General features: G+C 42.0%; 1 protein-coding gene across 1 annotated transcript in view; it reads left to right on the plus strand.

Annotated features, from left to right (window-relative positions):
* cntnap3 (contactin associated protein family member 3) overlaps positions 1 to 21,925 on the plus strand; it is a 79,213-nt gene that overhangs the window by 20,766 nt on the left and 36,522 nt on the right. Inside the window, 6 exon segments of the mRNA XM_077020623.1 lie at positions 1,300 to 1,410; positions 10,271 to 10,464; positions 11,914 to 12,061; positions 13,526 to 13,720; positions 21,158 to 21,333; positions 21,762 to 21,899. Coding sequence (XP_076876738.1) covers positions 1,300 to 1,410; positions 10,271 to 10,464; positions 11,914 to 12,061; positions 13,526 to 13,720; positions 21,158 to 21,333; positions 21,762 to 21,899 — 962 coding nt within the window.

Genomic DNA, 21,925 nt, shown 5'->3' on the forward strand with positions numbered 1-21,925 from the left:
TGAGTATGTTACTTTTTGCCCTTTACTGGAGGAAAAATGAGGCTTCTGTACTATACTACTGGTGTTACTTTGCTCTGTAGTCTGCACTTGTCTTTGCAGTATTTGAAATTCAGTCAATTGCTCAGTCTTAGGAACTTTCTTTTTATGCTTCGGAACAGAGTCAGTGGCTACAGTACATTGTGGGAGACTGCTTAGCAGTCATAGCTCTTATCTGGGATTCCAACACTCTAATCTCAGCTCTCCAATCTAAGAGTTCATCTTTTTCAGACTCTGCCTGCTCTTTTGCCTGGAGTGCTCATATCTCATTAAGGGGTTGTGGGTAAGCGGGAGGATCATCCTTTCTTTCTCTCAGTCTGAGATGTAGTAGCACGCGGTCAGATTCATTCACCCCTTGAAGCAACCTCTCAACCTGAGCTTTATCACCTGGCCTAGGTAAAACGCCTCATCTTGGCACTGCTTAAAAAGAGATCTCTCAAGGCATCTAAGAGTCGCTGATGGACATGCGTCTGCTGTTGTCATATCCATCTACAGTAAAGCTCTTCACCCGATTTTGTTGATCTAAATGTGTTTTCAAGAGCCTCTATTTATTCTACAGGTCTAGCTTCTGATTTGGTTTCTTGTACTGCTTGAGAGATCTCCTTTGCTGGGGCTTTTACATTTTAAGAATTGTCTTTCCTTTCCCTCCATTGGCACAATCACACTTGTCTACCACAATTTTGGCTTGCTCAAGCTAGCAGTCTATGGTCTCTTTACACCAGCTGGACTGGGGCCGACTCTAGAAAAAAGTTCTTCACCATTTATATGTACTACTCTCGCTGGAAGGGAGGGTGGGGGCGGGGGGGGGGGGGGGGGGGGGGGGGTTCGGATGGGGTTGGCAGCTGACTGATTCAAGCCAACTTCAAATTGCATAAGCAATTTATATAATAAAAGCCTATATAAATAAATTAGTATAGATATGGACAGTAATATAGATAGAAGTATATTACTCAGTTTATATGGAACTCCATTTTGATTTGAATTTAAAAAACATTAATTGCAAATCGCACAAGGTTTCTGAAAAAAACGTTTATGTGACAGAATGAATCATGTCATGTGGTTGAGACTTTGTTCCCTGTGTGAGAGAGTAAGGTTAAACTCTGCTGTTATGGTGAGAATGTTTCTTTAACTTTATAGCTGCTCTATAGCTTCTCTAAAGCTTCTGATGAACGTAACCTTAAACTGGATAGCTTATGAACTTAACAAGGATGTATGAGACTGTTAAATCACCATGTGCTCATATTTGTTAATCTCTGTTCACAGAAGGGTGTGACAGCCCACTGGTGTCTAATTTGCCGCAGTCGGCCTTCAGAAGTTCATCTCAACTGTCAAACAGCCACAGTCCGGGATACGCAAAACTCAACAGAAGAGATGGTGAGTATGGTGATGAGCACCACTCTGCATGAGAATGCACATACAGTAATGGGTGGTTATTGGGGGGAAAAAAAACATCAGAATTTCCTGGTCCAAAGTTTTGACCCTTTTTGTACCCTTCTTGGTGATGATGATTGGTGAATCGATTGACATGCTTGTTGACACATCTCAAGGAGATAGGTTAACTGGGAAGACTCTTAGCCAATGTGCTAGAGTTAGGGTTAGGGTTAGTTAATGTGAAAATAAACTGATTTCTTTTTGGGACAGTATTTTTTGACATTACATAACAAAAACGTGTGGTACACAAAACTGCAGATGCATTTTTGACTTTGATGGGGGAAAAATCCATTGCCACTTTGAGGTATATGTGGCTTCAAGCTTCCCTCTGGAGGCAAAAGGTAAGACCACGTGTCGATACAGCCCTCATAACTCACTGCCTTGTTAGCGCGCGCCAATTTGAGCCACTATGTCGTGCCTGACCACGCAGGCCTCAGAGAGCACTCACAGCAGCTAACCCTGTCTGATTCTGCAATGTTTATTGTTTTAGTCCATTTGTACCAAGCCGTTTAGTGACTCTTGCTGAATACGAGTCCCTTATTAAAGGACATTAGAGTGAGGTGTTAAGGCATTTTCTGAGCAGTGCTCTCAAAATGCTCTCTCAATTTGCACTTCCCAGTCTGCAGTGGTGTAGGATAATGTATGGACTCATAGGGCATCATTTTCCACCAGAATAATACACAATGCAACAATACACATGGCATCTGTCGTATTTCTACATAGTCTTCGGTAAATTCGTCCGCGCATACATCCGTGTCAAAAATCAAAAAATGTCAGTGACTCGAGTGGGTGGACAGTGTAATTACTTTGCCTGCGGAAAAGTGCCTTCAGAAGAGCCTAGCTTTATTTAAAAGAGCCGGCGAACATCGGCCTGCGGAGTCCCACTTTTATATTCTCGGCATCGCACGCACACACCGCGCAGAAGGTTTCACTCCCCACAGGATGGAGCACAGCAAACTTCAAAGGCCGGTTTCTGCAGCGGTGGTGAAGCCAGGCTCCATACTGATGTCTCTACTTAAAGGCTGGACTGAAGAGAAGAAGAAAAAAAAACAAAAACCAGCTGCCTCTTCCTACTCACATCCCAGATGGAGACTTCTATTAATCCAGCACTAAACTCTAGCCATCTCAATAAGAAAGAAAAGAAAAAATGTCGCTATGCTTGAGACTGGGCTGGGAGTGGCGGGGGTTGTTTATGTCGTGTGAATGATACAGCCAGGATGAGAATAGAAACTTCGGCTTCGTACTTTTTTTTTTTTATTCAATCTGTAAGAGGTTTCGAGATTGCCCCCCATCTCTTTGTATTTGCTGGAGTGGTGGTAGCCATGCTGAAGAGTGTCTAGGTTGGAGCAGCCATTTCTTGATGTGTAAAAGGTTCCAAGCTTTTATTATTATTTTCCCTTCCCTTTAATAAGAATTGCTTGCATGGAAGACATGAAGGCACGGGATTAACAATAACCACAGAGATGACACTGTCTCCTCAAGATCTAGGATGTCTTTTTTAGAAGCCCAATTCCTGAAGTCTGTCTCCACTATGCCTCTGGGAAGTTTTAACCTAAATATTTTCCTTCTCCTATAAATGTCTTTAATCCTCTCTTCTCTGCTATACAGAATACATTACAGCCTGGTGGGTACAAGGACAGTCGTGTGTATGCAGTCAAAACAGAATGCCTCCCAGAGTTAGTGTACTGGAAGAAGTGTTTCAAAGCATTACCAGTCTACACAGGTCAGACAGATTCTTGCCTTAGGACAAAGCACAGAAGAATTGATCATAACACATTGATCATAAGTAGCCTTGGCTGTGGGCTGAGTAATTACTTACAAGCTTATTGATAACAAAGCACATGTTTGTCAGGCTGAAAATAATGGCACTGTAGCTTCTGTGATATTTGTCCCACATGAGCCCCAGCGTAGTAACGTCCTGCAAGATCAGGACCAAACTGATACCATGGTCAGCAGACCCCAGTCCAAAAAGGCCAATGCACAATAGAGTTTAGTGCTCAAATTGCAAAAGGTTTGAACACCAGTTATGTAAATAACTTCTGTAAAGCATGTTGAAAAGTCTGACATCCTTTCCCCATCCATGTCCTATAACACACTGCACTAAATAAATGGGATAAATGATGACTTTCCAAACAATCTCCTTGAGTGTTGAATGTTTAGGCAAATTGCTTATTAAGAACATGTGACTGAATGGGGTGTGGCTTCTTTCTTTTCTATTCAAAAGGGGTGTGTCCTATTTATTTCCCTGACTAACATTAAACATACAGCTTTAAGGTTTCTCACTGAGGACTGTTTTGAAGCATCACTTGATGTGGCTAATTATATTTTTACAAAAAGAAATTATGTATCTAAAAATGGTATTCATTTTGATCAACTTGAGAATGTTAAACTTTATAACTCAGACTGCCATTTTTACTGCTGCCACATGGAGCATCCAACCAATATAGTGAAATTATTCTTCATACATTTCAGATATGACCCTTTTACTGTAGGTTAGGCCATCGAATGAACAGCACTGACTGAAGTTATTCAGGCAGACCCTGTAATTTTATACTCTCTTTGAATGTTTCCTATCTCATTACGAGTCAGGATGATCTTATAGGTTTACAGAATTAATTATTTAATAAATTTTAAATCAATATGTCCATCTATTTATAATCAATATGTCCATCTATTTATAAGCAAAGCACGAATAGTGACATCAGCAATTCCACAATGACTTGTTGCCACAGCTGGTAAATCATCTCAAAGAGATTTCTTAGTGCAAAAAATGTAAATCTAATGAACACGCAGCCTAGCAGCAATGAACCTCCAGTAGGCTCAAGAGAATTTGTTCTTTTTGTGGGTCAAAGATGAACATATTAGTAAAGGTCCACTGTGGTGATTTACACAGGGAATAACTTTGCACGAGAGAGTTTCTGAACAAATCTGCCTGAGCTGGTAAAATCCCATTGAACTCGGTTGTCCTCTCATGCTAATTCTTCTGTGTTTCTCACAGGTTTCTCAGGAGAGAGCTTTTCTCATAAATGTATCCCTGTACTTCCATCACTAGATGTTCACTTATCTACCTGTTTAATTGGCTGCTATTAATCTATTATTAGTTTCTCTGCAGCTATTTTTTACTCTCATGGCCTGCCAGGTGGAGGAAACTGAACCTTTTGATTAGTAAAACTTAGAAATCTGATTGTGTCTCTGTGAAAGCCTCTATCAGTAACTATCAGAAAATTAGACTTACTCTTAATGCAATAAATATCTTCAAGGGCATTTGTCATACCAGCATTATATCCACCTCATAAAAACATCACACTATTACTACATTACTATTACTTTTATTAGCTGGACTACATCTTATTAATCCAGATGTTATCTCCTTTTTGTTTCTCTCTCTCTCTGTCTCTGTCTATCTATCTATCTATCTATCTATCTATCTATCTATCTATCTATCTATCTATCTATCTATCTCTCTCTCTCTCTCTCTCTCTCTCTCACACACACACACACACACACACACACACACACACGCACACACAAATACATACATGTTCGCTGTACAATTTCAAATATTCTGTGGAAGTTAGCCTTAATTCAAGTCCTTTTTATGGCCGTGTCATTTTTTCAAGTGGATATTTAGATCGCTTCACTGCCTTGGCGAATGATAATAGCTGTAATTTCCCTTTTAAAATGATTTCATTTTCACCATGTTATACTGACTGAGTTACACTGAGATGACTCCCATATGCTGAAATGGGCTGCAGGTGGATCTGAGTTCAAGAATCAGTCTGGAAAAAAAAGATTAGATGCTCAAATTAAACGAACTTTTAATCAAGTTCCCTTTTTAATGATCTCCATGAAGGTAATTGTCCAGAATTGAATGTATTCTATAGTTTAATGTTACGTTGTGCCCTGCTGTTTCAGTCAATAGAAGGTGGTTGTTTTAAATGAATAACCAAACCTCTTTTCTTTGCTTTCAGACTCACACAGGTGCAGAAATTGTAAATTATTGATGAACGCATGGCTAGTTCATTGGACACACATCTGCCCTTCACTGGAGCACCGTTTGCCATGCCAGACTTGTGTCAATGTTGGTTTGCCTTCTCTTGTAAAGGAGTAAATACAATAAGTATTTTGTCCTTTTGCAGGTTTACCTTGCAGCCTTGTGCAGCATGGCATTGTCTGGTGATTATACATGGCAACATATATTAACATATATTTATCATGTTCAAACATTCTGTGGCTTTGGAAATAACATGTTCCAGCACATTTGTGAAGACCAGTTGACACTGGACATGTAGCTACCACAGATTTGCAAATCAGGTAATTGTTTTTTGTTTTGTTTTGTCCGTTTTTGCCGCCTTAGAGATTAAAAATCAGCGGTGGTTGCAACATATCGGACTGATTGATGTAATCTGAAGACATGGACGTGTAAACAGGTGTAAGAGAACCAGCTAGCTGCTGTGGCCCATCATTAACCCCGATTGCTTTGTTCGTTTGGTGGAGCAGCTTCGTCCACACTAGTCAATGACAGAAGAGCCAAGATGAAGATCACGGCTGATCCTTTACTCCAGCTGACACAGGAACAGCAAATGAGCTCATCTCAAGTTGAACTCAATCGGAGCACTTAATTAGAATTACATTTCAGTCAGAACGCTTTAATAGGACATTTAATCTCTTGTTTTTAATCTGTTTTAAACGAATGCTGAAAAATAAATGAGACACCACTTCGGCTGTAATCAGCGGACGGCACAAACGCTGCAGTGGAAATAAGGTGGCCAAAGTGACATAACTTGACTATAGCGACACGCATCACTGATAAGACGCGTGGCTGATGGCTGCTGTCGTCGTGCACGTGTGTGAGGTCGTTAGCCCCGAGCTGCTCTTGAGGGGGACTGCAACTGCGCTTCGTTAACGAATTCAACTTAACGAAGTTGCTCCGGGTAGCAGCAACATCAATTCAGTGAGTAAATGTAAATGTAGCTACTGTCCTTGAAGATGCTGTCTTCTGTGGGAGACGCCAGTGCCGTATGGACTGCTGGTAATTCAGTTACATGCTGCTTAAGTTGCTAATGATGTCAGGTGCTCTAGGCAATATGAAGTTACACTGAAAAGTCGTATGCACCCGAATCCTGTGACACTGCGTTGCATCACGCTGACCCATAGCATGTTGTTAAAACTGGCGACCAGTAGAACAGTAACATACAGTGGATCTTCAGTCTTATCAGAGTTCAGTGTTTTCAGAGTTATGGGGAAATTTTGTGTATGTTATATGTTATTTGTAATATGATCGAATACGTAATTTTGAGCCGTTATCGCATGCTTTCATGGACCATCGTGGTGGTCTGTCCATCTCAGAGTACAAGTAGTGGCAATAAAATACCAGGCAGGGGCACCTTCCAGAGCAAAGTTAGGTAATATTGAATCAACTTTATTTGTCCGGGAATTTCAGGGCACAGTCATTATAGATACATTGCATTATTGAAGCAACCGTAGTTAAACATGAGAAACAATGAGACACAGTGGGTTCATCTTGGTCATTCGAACACGCCCCTCCCCCTTCCTCTGAGCTGCGCTCCAGCCACGCCTCCAAAGCCTCTCTCCGCAGAGCAGTCTGCCGTGCATAATGTGAAACGTCAATAATGCTGGTAAACAAACAAACATTTCTTCTAAAAGAAATAAATCTTTTAGAGATGAAAAATAATCATATCAGTACAACAACTAGCATACATTTATTTAATACCTTAGATTGTTGTTGGGTAAGAAAACCATATGAGAATAGTGCTTAAACAGCAAAGCAGTTACGAGAACATATAACTATCTGTGAGGGAACAGGCAAAGACAAGAACCAGGACAAACAAATCAGCTGAAATGGCGGCCTGGGAACTTGTGTAAGATATATTCAGTAACTTTCAAATAAAAGAATGGTGACCAGTAGCCTTAGCAATCAGACACAAGCTAGCATTAGCCAGACTGCAACATCACAGGTGCTACGCAGTTGTACTGTAACTAAGCTAGCTGCATTCTCTGAAAAACCACACCGACGTTAATCCTTGTTTTATCTCAGAAATAGACTGAGCCCTTCTTTATAGCTTGCATTTCCCCATTTGTTTACTTGTCTTCATTGCGTAAGCTGGCAAAGGAGGCACAGATAGTTTTATTGTTGTTATTATATTACTATTATTATTGAATGTGGTTGTTCATCTGTCATTGCTTCCGCAATGCTCCGGAAGCCACTCGCTGAGTTAGATTGAGAGTATGCACGTGAACCAGCAGTGTTTGGCTGTGTTTGAAATAGCCTACTACATACTGGATACTGCATACTGCACTCAGTATATACTGTATACTGCATACTGGTCCTCGTAGTAGTATGCAGTACGTTTCCAGTATGCGACAAAAGCAAAGCATACTACTGGGTCACGTGAACGTAGCGTTGCATGATGGGATGCAGTACACCACGGAGATAGCTCTGTTCGCGTACTGGAATATTTTGCGGAAGTAGTATGTCATCCGGGGATGTTTCGCATACTGGAAAAATGATTTTTATTCACATACTGCATACTGGATACTGATTTGGGGACAAGCAGTACGCCAGTAGTATGTAGTAGGCTATTTCGAACACTCCTCCTGCCTGGTCCTGATTGGCTGTTCTGATTCGGGTGTGGTGGATTCTTGCAAATGGTAGATGAAGCCAGAAGGGCTCAGATTTTTTTCAAATATTATGGACATTGTGACAGTTTGAGAAAATATGACAAAACGTTATTTTGATACAGGTTAGCTTCTTCAGCTTCACAGTGGTTTTAAGCAATTCAACATTTGGCTTCTATTAGCCCTGGTAAAACGCAATGCAATCAATGCAATTTCCTTTATTGAAGTATGAAGGTATTCCAGGAGGACTGTGTCCCCAATCCTGTAGGCTGCAACCCTTTTTGCCAGAGTCCTCAGCTTCTCTCTGGCTGTAGGAAGCCTAGGTCCATGGAAGGCCTTTGCAGAACAGCCAAAAATAGAAACTTGTCATTAAAATCAGGCTGACTGCACTTTATATAGTTTAGGGTGCCGTATCAGAATTTTAAGAGCACTTCTGTTGTCTCATTTCCAGCTCTGCTGTCCGTGTCATACACCTCGCTCCTCCTCCTCCTCCTCCTCCTCCTCCATATTCTCCTCCTCCTCCACGTCCCACTCTGAGCAAAGGTCAATGTGTCTGCTCTCTCTCTCTCCCCGTTTCAGTGTCAGTGTCTGCTACCAAGGTACTTACGCCTGGCCTTTCGCCGCTGTCCTAAATGCCAAAACAGGCTTGTTATTTGCCCATAAATATAACTAACCAGTATAAGCAGTGAACTCTGCATGAGCCGCGCATTCTAATGGAGACGGGCATTATGCAGGAACACAGTGATGAGGTCGCTGCCACATGCAAATCAATTTAATGATTAATGGACTTGTCAGGTTTTAACCCTTGCGATGATAGATTAGTGGAGACAAAAAGCTGACGTTTGCTGTGGTTTTCAGTTTGAACCAACTCGAGCTGCGGCCTAACGTGTTAGTAATAGTAATTCAAAGGACAGCCACTGCAGAAACTGTTTTATCCATTGATTTTTCTATACATTTACCGATTACATGAATTCAAATTTAATGGTCTGAAATGCTGATTTTTCTTTTCCCAGATGGTTCTGTCTTCTCTAAAGTCCTATTTGATGTAAGGACATAGTCTTGTGTCCATAACTGAGCATTAACTGGCTTGCGTGTGAGAAAGAGTGCCCGTAAATCTTTGAGGGCTTACCTCACTCTCCAGACTGATCCTGCTGAATCCATCTGCTTCCTTGGCCTGATTCAGCATCCTTGCCTCCTGCTCATCCACCCCACCCCCCCCCCCCCCCCCCAACACCATGCAAGCACATTCCGTACAAGCCAGGTCTGTCACCCCCATCCGACATGGGTCCCATGCCGTTTCGTCCTAGGGGCAACAAAGCTTGTGGTCTCGCCAGACCCACTGAATGCTCACCTAACTGATCTACACAGTACACGGAGCAGCCGCTTGACCTGCTTTGGTGTGTTTATGAAGTGTGGAGCTGCTTTGCAGAGCTGTTTTGGATGGGGGGGTGTAGGTGGCCCAGCTTCGAAAGCATCAAGGCTGAAATTAGTTCTTCACAGAGAAAAATGTAAAGGTCTCCAAAAGGGAAATGGACTCTTAACGCACTCCAGATGGAGTTACCTACCAGTGAAAATCACCAAAGATTTGGCAAGACTTATAATTCATCATATTGTCACATTTCATTTTTCATTCTTTATGAAATGCTGCATTTATCTCCAGATGCACAAATATACACCAGAGGTGAATAATAACCCAGTACATGATGATTGTGTAACAGCTTGTGTCTTAATGAAATATGTTGATTAAATCTTAATCTTACCGCTTCTTAATCATCTGTTAAAAGATTGCTGCACAATTTTCACAATGCTAAAGGGAAACTGGGAAAATTGTTTCCACTCAACACAATCCCTTGACAGATCGCCTCCAGATATAAGCAACGAGTAATGCAATCTGTTCAGCTTGCTTCGGTACCCTCCACCATGTTGTATGAGAGTCTTGTAACAAGTTGAAGTTGAAGTCCTTCACTCTTAACCCACTGTTACATTTTTTACTGAGGAACACATGGACTTTAGTAGGCGGACTTAACTATCTTGTCAAATTGTGTAATAATAATCTTAAAAGTCTTTTGTGACATAGGCAATCTTTTATCTGTTTTATTCCTTCTTTATATGATGATTACAATTAATCATCCAAACATTCCAAATCCATCCATCTCTTCTAAAGGAGCGGGCGGCTGGTCTCCATTGGTCTCCAATAAGTATCAATGGCTGGAGATCGATCTGGGAGAGAGGACAGAGGTCACCGCTGTGGCCACCCAGGGAAGATACGGCAGCTCTGATTGGGTGAATAGCTATTTCCTCATGTTCAGCGACACGGGCCACAACTGGAGACAACACCGCCAAGAGGACAGCATCGGGGTAAGCGCCTGACGGGCATGACCTTAAATGCTCCTAGATCTCGAACATTCATATAGGCTGTAAAGAGGAAAAAATGGTTATTTTCCTGAAGTACACATTGAAGTCGCCTCTCACGGAAAAAGGAACCCACTCGAGAAACAGGCCGTGACATTGACTGTAAATAAAGGGTGTCCCAGGTTCAGGAAATGTGAATGGATAGTGCATGCACTGCAGCGTTAAAGGGAACTCCGCATCTTTATATTCATTACAGTTGCTGGCGTGTCACTCCACACGTGTATCGAAACACAGAATGACTGTTTGGGTGCGGGGGGAGGGGGGGGGGGGTTGTGTCCTATTTTAATCTGACACCTCGAGGTGGTGAGCTGTACGTCATGTGACATATATATATATATATATATATATATATATATATATATATATATATATATATATATATATATATATATATATACACATCACGTCATGTGACATATATATATATATATATATATATATATATATATATATATATCACATATATAAACTCTGTAGGCCTGGGTTTAAGTGGGCAGGAATCATAAGTGAAGAAGAAATATCCCCAGCCGCATGTTGAGCTAAACCTAATTGCTGCTGCCAATCAGAGCAGATTTGTAGTCTACACCAGTGCTGCCTCGTGAGCAGTGAGTCATGTTTTCGCCTCTGAATGAAGTGACTTGGGTATAGGAATTTGTCTTTTTTCCCCCCTCTTGTGTGCATCTTCAGTGAGTGTCATCTTGTCGTGGCTAATATTAGAGCATTCTGCACCTTGACTCTGAGAACATTTCAGGAAGGCACTTTAAAAGCAAATGAGCTGCTCCTCTTCAGTCTCCTCAGCAGGAAACAGTGCAATTTGTTCAGCTTACCGCTTCACTTCACCGGGCGCTTGATCCCTTCAAAGGCACTGAAAACGCTACTCAACCTAGAATTAGACCATGCGAAGAAAGTCACATCTGCACTCAATTCAAATACTCTAAGGAATAAATGAAAGTTTCCCACTACAAAAAAAAAAAAGTCAAGTTTCAGCCCTCAGTAATCTTTTTCTCGCAAATGGCCATTTCATCCTTAGCCGCTGAGCATCGGTATTTCTTTTTTATTTTCTTGAGTCAAGCTGGTTGTCATTGATTTCCCATAATACAGAGAGGTGATTAGGGATGCACTAGCCATTGTTGGAGGTGGAAATGCCCAGTAGTGAACAGGTCCTCCTCTTGTTGATCACTGTCGGTGCCGTGTAGCTCCACCGCTCAGGACACACGTGGGTCTTCCCGAAAGCGCGGAGCAGCACAGTTGGTCTACCGCATGCATCAGGTCTGGCTTGGCAAATCCCATGGTTAACTCATACAGAGTACCATATGATTTTCACAGCTGGGGAAACGTTACATCGAATGTCTTCTGACCACGAGCGCGTGCGGTGTCTTTCCCTGTCCCCCGCAGGCTTTCTCTGGGAACACCAATGCTGACACCGTGGTGACGTACAAGTTCCAACAGCCAGTGTTCACACGGTTCCTCCGTGTGCAGCCGCTGAACTGGAACCCCAATGGAAGAGTCGGGTTAAGACTGGAGGCCTATGGCTGTCAGTACAGTAAGCATGCCAGTGATGATGTAATAAAGACTACATTACCCAACATAGAGTGGAAGCTAGCAGGGATACTAACAGATCACAGAAACAGATACAGTTTACTGCCACCTTAAAGCCCTCATTCACTATGACTTTATTTTTAGCTAAGATATTCTCTAGTCTGTTGCAGAAGTGGATAGATTAGAAAGTAGAAGTCCTCCTAGAATTTTGTTCCAGTCGCCTGAATGTGCTAATTAGCTCAAGCCAGCAGGTGGAATTAATTAGAGAAGTCAACTGGGTGATACAAGAGCTAGGCAGGACTTTGGCTTTTTCAACCTGAACATACACACATCTGAACTGTTAACTACCAGATTTCATGCGGTGCAGAAATAGGGAAGACTGCATGCATACACAACCATTCACCAAGAACACACGACACCAGCCAGTAAGAGTGTTGACAATGTGAGGATTTCCACTGATCGCCTGAAGCTTACCATGAAGTATTGAAGGTGAAGATCTGATGATGATCTGAATGCATTAAAATATTCCTGTAGGAGATGCCACATGACACAACAGTGCCTCCGAACACTAAATCAGGCACATGGTTAAGTTCAGAGTTTTGGGCTTCTTATCTCAAAGAAGCAGGACTCGTTCTAATCAGGCTGCAGTTCACGGGGCTGATTTATGCATTGTTGGACGCAAATCCTACATATGATTGAGATTTCTCTTCCGTGCTGCAACTGGGAGGCGTCACATTGTTCGTGAAATTAAACGGGATTCGACCTGTTCTGATGTGTGGGGCATTGTTAGCAGGCGAGAGAGGCACAAAACAAAACAAAAAACAGGCCCATAAAGGCACGGACCAATTAGTCATCTTGGTGTGTGTTCACACTCTTTGTTATTTCTGCAGGCCATTGTTATGCGGACACAGTGTTTCCTGCACTGATTCAAATCAGTTGACCAATGTCTCTGTGTCGGCATTGCAGCACTGTAGGAAGCTTCACGCTGGGCCTGCTGGCAGCGTCACAGTACCAGCAACGTGGTCGACCCAAACGCGTGTTCAGAACAGAGACGCCGAGCTAGAAATCCAGTAGAGCCGTGTTATGTCATAAATCTTTAAATACCTGTATATTCTACAGTTAACTGACCTAGCAATCGTGAGAAGGAGAAATGTTTTGCTGACCTTGCTGATCTTATTAGAATCAGAGGCAGAGCTTGTATGGCTCCGAGAAAAGAGCTCAGAGATTTGTCCATGCACTAAACAGGAAGGGACATAATCAGTTATCTCTATCTCTTCATATTATAATTTGGAGTTCTTACTCAACCTTGTGCTTTTCTGTAAAAAGGTGGGGAGTTGTAGAATCTACAATGGGGGTTGTAGAATCTAACGTGGGAATTGTAGAACCTACAGTTGGAGTTGTATCTGTAGACTTTACAACTTTCACAGTACATACTATAGAATGTTCGCCTCTGCTGTGTTACGTGCAGAATCTGATGTGGCCAGTTTTGACGGAACCAGCTACTTGCTCTTCAGGACCCCTGGTCCATCAACCAAAGATCTGTTCAGCATGAACTTCAAATCCCATCACAACACTGGAGTTCTGATGCACATGGAAGGCCAGCACGGGCAGACTCTCACTTTGGAGCTCCTGAAAGGGAAACTCTTCCTGCATCTCAGAAAAGGTACCAGTATTCTTCACTGCAGTTCTGTTGCCTGCCACTCTTGAACAGTGTTGGGAACGTTACTTTAAAAAAGTAATTAGTTATCGTTACTCACTACTTTAAAAAAGTAACTGAGTTAGTAACTGAATTACTCTATAATAAAAGTAACTCGTTATCAGGGAAAGTAACTATTTGCGTTACAGTTAAAAAAAAAGTTATACGCCGATGAATAAGGATTTTTTTTGAAAAACTGACTGTTTTTTTCACAGTCAGTTGAAATGAGTAGATCAGAAAGGTGTTTAACTTTTGATATTTATTGCACATCCACAGACCAGTGCAGGATAAAATCCTTTAAAATCCCAAATCTTTGTAAAAAAAAAAAAAAAAAAGCAAAAGTGAACAGTTACACTATATAAAGTGCATTTACATCTATTAAATTTAATTCTCTCAACCTAAGACAACTGGTTTGTTCACAACAGAAGTAAACTTAACAATAAAACCTCTATCCTTAATTAAATAAATCAAATACCCAGTCTGGTAGACATTCAGGAACTTCAAGTATTTTCTTAAATAATGTTTATATTGCCACCTTGAAAATGCAAATTTTTTTCTTCGGCTTGCTCCTGACTCGCCATTTCAGCCTCTTCTCCGTTTGTGTTGCGTGTCTCTCCTGTCACTGGTGTGCTTCGGCGCGCGTGTAAAAACACTGGCTCTGATTCGCTTACTGACTTGTTAAGTTACACAGGTATTACACAGAGAACTGTGACCTATCGAGATCTGTTACTCCTCACTAGCCTGGACAGTGGTCAGCTCGGATTACTGTTAGTATATCAATATATAGTAACGCACCGCTTTTAATGACCAATAACGTCAACGGCGTTGTAACGACAGGAAAAGTAATTAATTATATTATCCCGTTACTAACAAAATGACGCCGTTACCTAACCGTTATTTTTAACGGCGTTATTCGCAACACTGCTCTTGAACAAACTCAGTGGTTACCATGTTAGTTGAGGAGCACTGACCTCTAAAGCACTGACCTTGGAGAGTTACACCCAGCGAGTTGAACAAAAGCTCTCTCGGGTGCTGCAGTCAGGAGATGTACTCCTGTTAAACCTAGGAGCGGTGGCATTAAACAAGCGAAGATTCTGGGAGCGTGAGGGTCCTTCTCCAGAAAAAAAAGTCAAAACAATGACACAATGTTCTGTAATTTAATGCTGTTCATTCACTCACTTTTACAATAGCTTACCAGGATTAAAGAGGGTGCTATCCTGTCAAAATTCATGACTAGCTAGCGTGCCAGAACACTAAACAACCAGACTGAGGGATAATTTGAGCTGCTACAAGCCACAGCCTATCTTGCAAAGCAATCACATTTGATGTCACACAGGAAGGGATGGGTGCTCTACTAACCAGTCCACCACACCATTCAGAATTGACGCCCTCAATGCTGCAAGCATCTGTACCTGCTGTCATGAACTGATTTCAGTCCTGCAACTTTTGGAAGAGACCGGTATTACAAGAAAAGGGGGTGTGTGACTTTTTGTATGGCCATGACCCACCTGCCTACGAAGACTGGTGTACGACATTACATAATACCTGTGCAGGCCTGTGCCAGAGAGTTTATTAATAGTTTGCCAGTATTGTGTGTGTATGTCTGTGCCTTGTGTGTCTGTGTCTTGTGCATGCACATGCATTGCGGCGATCTGGCCTGTCCTGAGCATTGGTGTGTGTGGCTCAGGCTCTGACAATGCCATCTGTGTTCACGCAGCAGGGAAACTTCAACACGGCCATCTCTCCCTGTCTCCATGAACACTGACATTAGTCTGACATTGCACAGACACCAATTATACATGCTCTTCATAATATACTTGTTATATATTATAATATGTACACTGAAAAAATGTGTGTAAATGCAGTGAGGTAACGTGGTTATAACCAGAGAGTTCACACAAACCGAGTCAAAGGACAAACCGACAGTTTGCCTGGCAGTCTCCAATCCTGTAGTTTGAACGCTAACTGATTTTGGACATGCTGTGAGATGAGTGAGTTCCAGACAGTGCCCAGTAAACACTGCTGTCGTTCAAAAAAAAAAGCAATCGAAAATCTTTGTCCCCCAGGGATTAAAATTAAAACCATTGGTTTGCTGTGATGGACACAGGATTGCATGTTGTTTCACGCGGCCAGAAATAGATGTACGCTGACAAGGGTTCCACTGCCAACGCCGTCAAAGTAATTATCGCGTCCTGTCCATCTCTCTGGAGCCCAGTGCCTTGTTGCTCAGCGTGTCTCTATGATTAATCTACCTGCTCATAGAAACATCATAAAGGTTCGTCTGAAGGCTGTGTTTTCAGGAGGTCGAGTAAAAAGAGTTTGGCACACGACGGGAGGAAGCTTCTGCGTTTGGGCTGGCAGACACATTGTGTACTGGCATTGGGGAAAGCGAACATTTAGAGGAAACAGACGATTTCACTAAAAGCTTTAACCCTACGCTGTGTTTAGTCCAACCCCAGACCCTGCGCCGCATGCTGTGAACTGGGAACATTTTAAATGACCAAGCAGCTTACAGAGAGAGTAAATTCTTCATGTTTGGTGTTTTCAAACACTCATGGTGTACGACGTGGGCACTTAAATGCATCAGCCTAACAACTGACCCGAGTACAGTTGTGATCTTGCAGCGAGATACGACTGTCTGGTTTAACCCTTCGTGCCGATAGATCTGCGGCGTATATTTTCCCCGATAATAGGAGCTTTTGAAAGGCTTTTGCGGTTCCCAGTCTCTCGTGATAATGCTCAGTTTGTGTTTTGCCTAAGGCAGTGATTGTAGGCCATTCTCCCCGTCCTCTTCAGGGCGAGGATGAGGAGCTTAAGCCGCTGTAAAAGCACGTCGCTTGGCCGCGCCGCCTGGACTTTATTTTTTTGCGAACATTAACATTTGTAAGGGCGGACAGGGCAGACACGGGCACAGCGCCACACAATTCATGCTTGTTCAGCAACGTTTCTGTTTTGTGACGGACTCGGACCTCCTTGGAGTAGCTGTGCAAGGAAAAACGATCCCTTTGATGTTAGCCCTTGTTTTTAAGTATTTATCTACTGCTTTTTTACTTTGTTTCTCCATACAGATGAGTAGGTAAAATTGTTAAAAATGCTGCATGAATGTGATGTCCTATATGTGATGTAAGATTATATGATTATATATATATATATATATATATATATATATATATATATATATATATAATCTTAATCACAAAAAATTGTCAACGCGATCAATATCTTTCGCCATGTGTCAGCATTTTGCCCGCTACATCTTGCAAATACTTTAGACATTACTCACTGTAAAATGGTTGTTACTGAAACAAATATTAAATAAATGACAAAAATATCTACAAATAAATATTAAGAAAAAAGAGAAGATTAATGCAGCTTATCCAAAACCGTTTAACTTTGTTTGCTGTTCGCATTTGTCATAACATCCATCTGGATTATGTTCAGTAGCACATACCATTCCAGTGTTTTCCCTGCCACTGTCATGGTGGTGTACAGTGAATTCAGGTCTTTTGTGACCTTTGAGAAGGGTCAATGGTTCATTCCAGTCACCATAACTACTAGTGAAATAAGTGCACTGCACCAGCAGTCATTTAATCAAATGACCCATGTGTGTGTGTGTGTGTGTGTGTGTGTGTGTGTGTGTGTGCGTGCGTGCGTGCGTGCGGAGGCATAAATAATCATCAGTAAAGATTTTGGACGCAAGCCGTGATGGGACTTCAGACGAGGCACTGATCCACTGATGTGTCATTAAGTCAGCACCGTATCCCTTTCAGAGAGTACGATGCACGCTTGTACCTTTTGTTACGGAAGCCAAAAGTGGTGCAACCAGATGGTAATAGATGAATGATCTGGCTCGAGCCCCGACCACATGCACCAAGATCAGCCAGACCTGGCAAAAACCGTGTCGTATGTCGGAAAGAAACCACTATACAGTTCTGCATCCACCATTTCACTTATAAATGTTTATGTAACATAGACCATCACATAGGAGATGACTGGCACTAAGTACTGATGGTGATAACCACATTATTTAATAGTGCAATATCTATGGAGCTTTTCAGTGTTACCATAACCTGAAACAATTATTTCTTGAAACAAAGGCCTGTGAAGTTCAGTCAGGTATCCAAAAATTCAAGTTAAAATTCAAGTTCAGGTCAAAATTCAGGGTTGGGTCGAAATTCAGGTTAAATTTGGTTCCAGAAAGCATCCGGGGTACTTAGAAAGAGCAAACAAACTAATCAATTGCATCTGGCCAATCACAAAACATCTCAGAAGTTGAAGATTGGGAGGAGCGTCTTTCTGCCAAGGTTCCTGTAAGGGTGCGGCCCCTGCCTGGTGTGTAAGCAGCATGAAGTGGCCACTGTGCCACCCAGAAATGGCACCTTGTGGCAGCTGCCACATAATCGTGGCACTTAGTGTGGCCAGTGCTACTTGACTGTGGCATCTGCTGTCCAGAAACGCCGCCTGTCTTTGCTGACAAGCATCTAAAGACTACTGATATTTTGTGATTGGCCAGACACAGTTCAATTAGCTCTGAGCTTGTTTGCTCTTCCCCCGGAAGTACCTGGATGCTTTGCCGACCCGAATTTCAACCTGAACCTATATTTTGACCTAAACCTGAATTCCAGCCTGAACCTGAATTTTAACTTGAATTTTTGGATACCTGAATTTCACAGGCTTTTTTCAAGAAATAATGTGTTTCAGGTTTTCACAGGAAAAGCTCCATAAATATCTTAAATGACAGAAGATAGGCTATCCCTTTCATCTCTCGGCCACGATTTTCACAGAGCATTGGCAATTACAGTGATTTAAAATGTAAACAGAGGGATTACAGATTTCCTGTTTCTGCAATTTTAAAGTCTATATGTCTACCTATACAGATTTCAACAAGACAGATTTATTAAAAGCTATCTGACAGACAACCATTAGCTATATTTCCAAGCTTGGTAAAAAACATAGTATCTGAAATCTCACATTATACCCTTCATGATTCATCCTACTTTTTAAATGATTCAGACCACGCACGCTGGATGCTTTAATTTGATATTCCGTTTCTAAGCTTCATGTGATACCAGTGCACAAATGCAGCATTTACAAGCCCTTGGCTTTCAATGACCACTCCTCAGTAACGGACACTTCACATGTGAAAGGACAATGCTGTCAGTATTTGAATGTTGAACAAGCTTGAATGACGAGTGAGAGGCTACTTCTGAGTTTGTTCATTTTGAATTCTGCATATGGTTTGTTGGTTTTTTTGTTTTATGCATGTGTGTGTGTGTGTGTGTGTGTGTGTGTGTGTGTGTGTGTGTGTGTGTGTGTGTGTGCGCGTGTGTGTGTGTGTGTGCGCGTGTATGTGAGTTTGTTTTTGTAGGGCTGGTACACTCATATTAGCCATTGGGGAATATTTGTGGAAGGGAACCAGAATATTAAGATCTACATTTGAGAAGTGGATAAACTATGGATAAAATATGGCTAGAAGCAGGAGGTGCTCTAGAGGTCAGGCCAGGCAGACAGAGGTGGAGTCAAGGCTCATGTGATAGAACCAGAGTTTTAAGGAGGATCCAAAAGGTCAATCCAAAAACACTGCAGAGGTCAAACCCAATACAAACAAAGCTTGAGTAAAAAACAACATAAACAACAACAACAACAGCTTGGAACACACTAGTAGAACCGGAGCAAGACTGCACAAAGAAACAGGACACAGAGGGGTATAAATACACAGGCAATCAACTACACAGGGGAATTAACAACAGTTGGAACTAATAATCAGGAACCGTAGTCCGTGGAAGCTGTGGTAGGAGAGTTGGGAGGGGCAGACGACATGCTAGAACATTTTATTTGTCATTCTTGCCTGCTTTGGGGCAAGAGCAACCAACGTAATTTTCAGGAATTTACTAATTTACCTCCTGGAAAAAAAACGTCATTTCCTTATGACACATGTCAGGTGTCTTTCAATTCCTTCACACGCCATTTGTTTTGGCACTCGAACCACTAATAATCCCCAGTGTTCAGGGACGCAGGTGCCAGGTGAACAAAAGAGTTTTGAAGATGTTCCTTAATACGGTGTTGTCCAGAGACACTTATTTATGAACAGCTACAATAAATTGGGGTGGCCTGTTTCAACAATGTCACTTTTAACAAGGTTAACCTAATATATTTGGAAGCATGAATGATTTTGACATGAATGTCATTTTTGGTGGCATTATACTTCCCTTATCAGCTGTCACACCCACAAAACACTCCATCAGTAGCTGAGTCAAGCTGATTTGCAGCATTTAGAGCAGTTGATCATTTTCAAGCATTGATAAAGAAACAATGAAGTAGGCTAAAGGGATTTTTTCACATTTGTTTTACAGTGCAGTTGCCCTAAATAGCGAGGAGACATTTTTTACAAACACAGATGGCAGATGGAGAGCTCTCAGGTGCTCTGAATACTTCTCCTCTTGCTTCAGTGACAGTTGTAAACAATTGTACAGTGCCTGGAAATATTTTGACACAAACTGTCAAATACAAGGACATTTCCTGCCTAATCAGAACAGAGGTGAGAAAACTAAACTTTCATTCCTACTCTCATTTCGTCTTGCAGGGTTTACAATTAGTGTACCTTTTTAGTGCAATTACTTCTCACTTCCCACCAAACATCTCAGGATTATTAAATAAAGGGTTTTCGTGCGGTTTTGCCTTTTTAAAATTCTACTTGAATATACGTGATCAAATATTGAACAACCAAAGCGATGCATGTGACATTCTGCATCTCGGGGGACACCGAAAATGAAATGGTAGCACATACACACAGAAGAGTCCACGGTGGTGTTGCTGGAGTAGAATCTACCTGACTTCATAATTCTGCTGAATTATTGATATGTTTGAAGGTGCACATGTAATACCCATAACTTCTATGGCTGTGTGCAGTAATGACCAAATATTTCTCTATTCCATAGCAATCTGCTGCTTAATGAAAGTTTAATACAGAGGCAGCTATGTGGATCAGCGGTGAACAACGCTATGAGGCAGACTAGCCAAATCTCATTTGATGTGTGTGTGTGTGTGTGTGTGTGTGTGTGTGTGTGTGTGTGGGGGGGGGGGGGGGATCAGAGGCCACTCAGCCTGATGTGTCATTGATCTCTTCCTGATCCCTTCAGCTAGGCTGTGGGTCTGTGGGTTATGGATAGCTGGTTTATTGTTTTCTGCTATTGCATAACTTGTGGATCAAGGATATCCTCAGTCTTTCCTCGCTATTTCTCCGTTTGAATCATTCTAAAGGTTTTTGGTTTCCAGCCTTAAAAAGGTAATCAAACAATAGCCTAATGTACCTCCTCTGTCATTCCTCCAAATCTGTCAGCGCAAAGCCTTCCGGTCTTAATAAGTTCAATTGTGCTGCGAATTTGACCAGCTGTGCGTTTGCAGGGAGAGGCGCTTCGGATGGTTTTCACACTACAGCGTCGCTGGGCAGCCTACTTGATGACCAGCAGTGGCACCGTGTCACCATGGAGCATCTCCGTGGTCACGTCAACTTCACCGTAGACAAAACCACGCAGCAACTCCAGGTCCCCGAGCATCAGAGTCACTTTGAAATTAATGAGGTGTGTTGCTCCTGACCTGTTCTAGCACCCCCACCCCCACACTCACACTCCCGCTCACAACCCACAATTTCCCTCACACACACACACACACACACACACACACGTTTGGCAGGAGAAAAATGGCCTTGAGTACCACTCAGCTTCACATCTGAGACGATCACCATGTAAAGTCTTTGGTGACAGAAGTGCCTGTATTCATCAGCAGTTCGGTTATAGCCACAAGACGACTTCATGTTTCTCAGCAGCTCAAAGACATCACTTTTAATTCATTGATCCGTGTATTTTCTTGATGCAAATTGACATCATATTAACTTGGATAAGGGCTAATGCTTTACATCACAGACTCTTAAATGATCCCTCCTTCAATAAACGTGCATGCTTACATGGAGCTTGGGTAATTTCACATTGGAATGTTATTGTTTCACAAGATCAGTTTTGGTGGGGTGCCTGCCGTTGGGACTCCGAGAGAACCTTCCGGAAGGAACTTCCATGGCTGTCTAGAGAATGTGCTGTACAATGATGTTAATGTGATCGAGATGGCCAAAGACCAACAGCTATCCACAGCGGTAAGCAGAAACACTGCTGACATTGT

This window comes from Brachyhypopomus gauderio, chromosome 10, assembly GCF_052324685.1.
Source record: "Brachyhypopomus gauderio isolate BG-103 chromosome 10, BGAUD_0.2, whole genome shotgun sequence".
NCBI classification, from domain to species: Eukaryota; Metazoa; Chordata; class Actinopteri; order Gymnotiformes; family Hypopomidae; genus Brachyhypopomus; species Brachyhypopomus gauderio.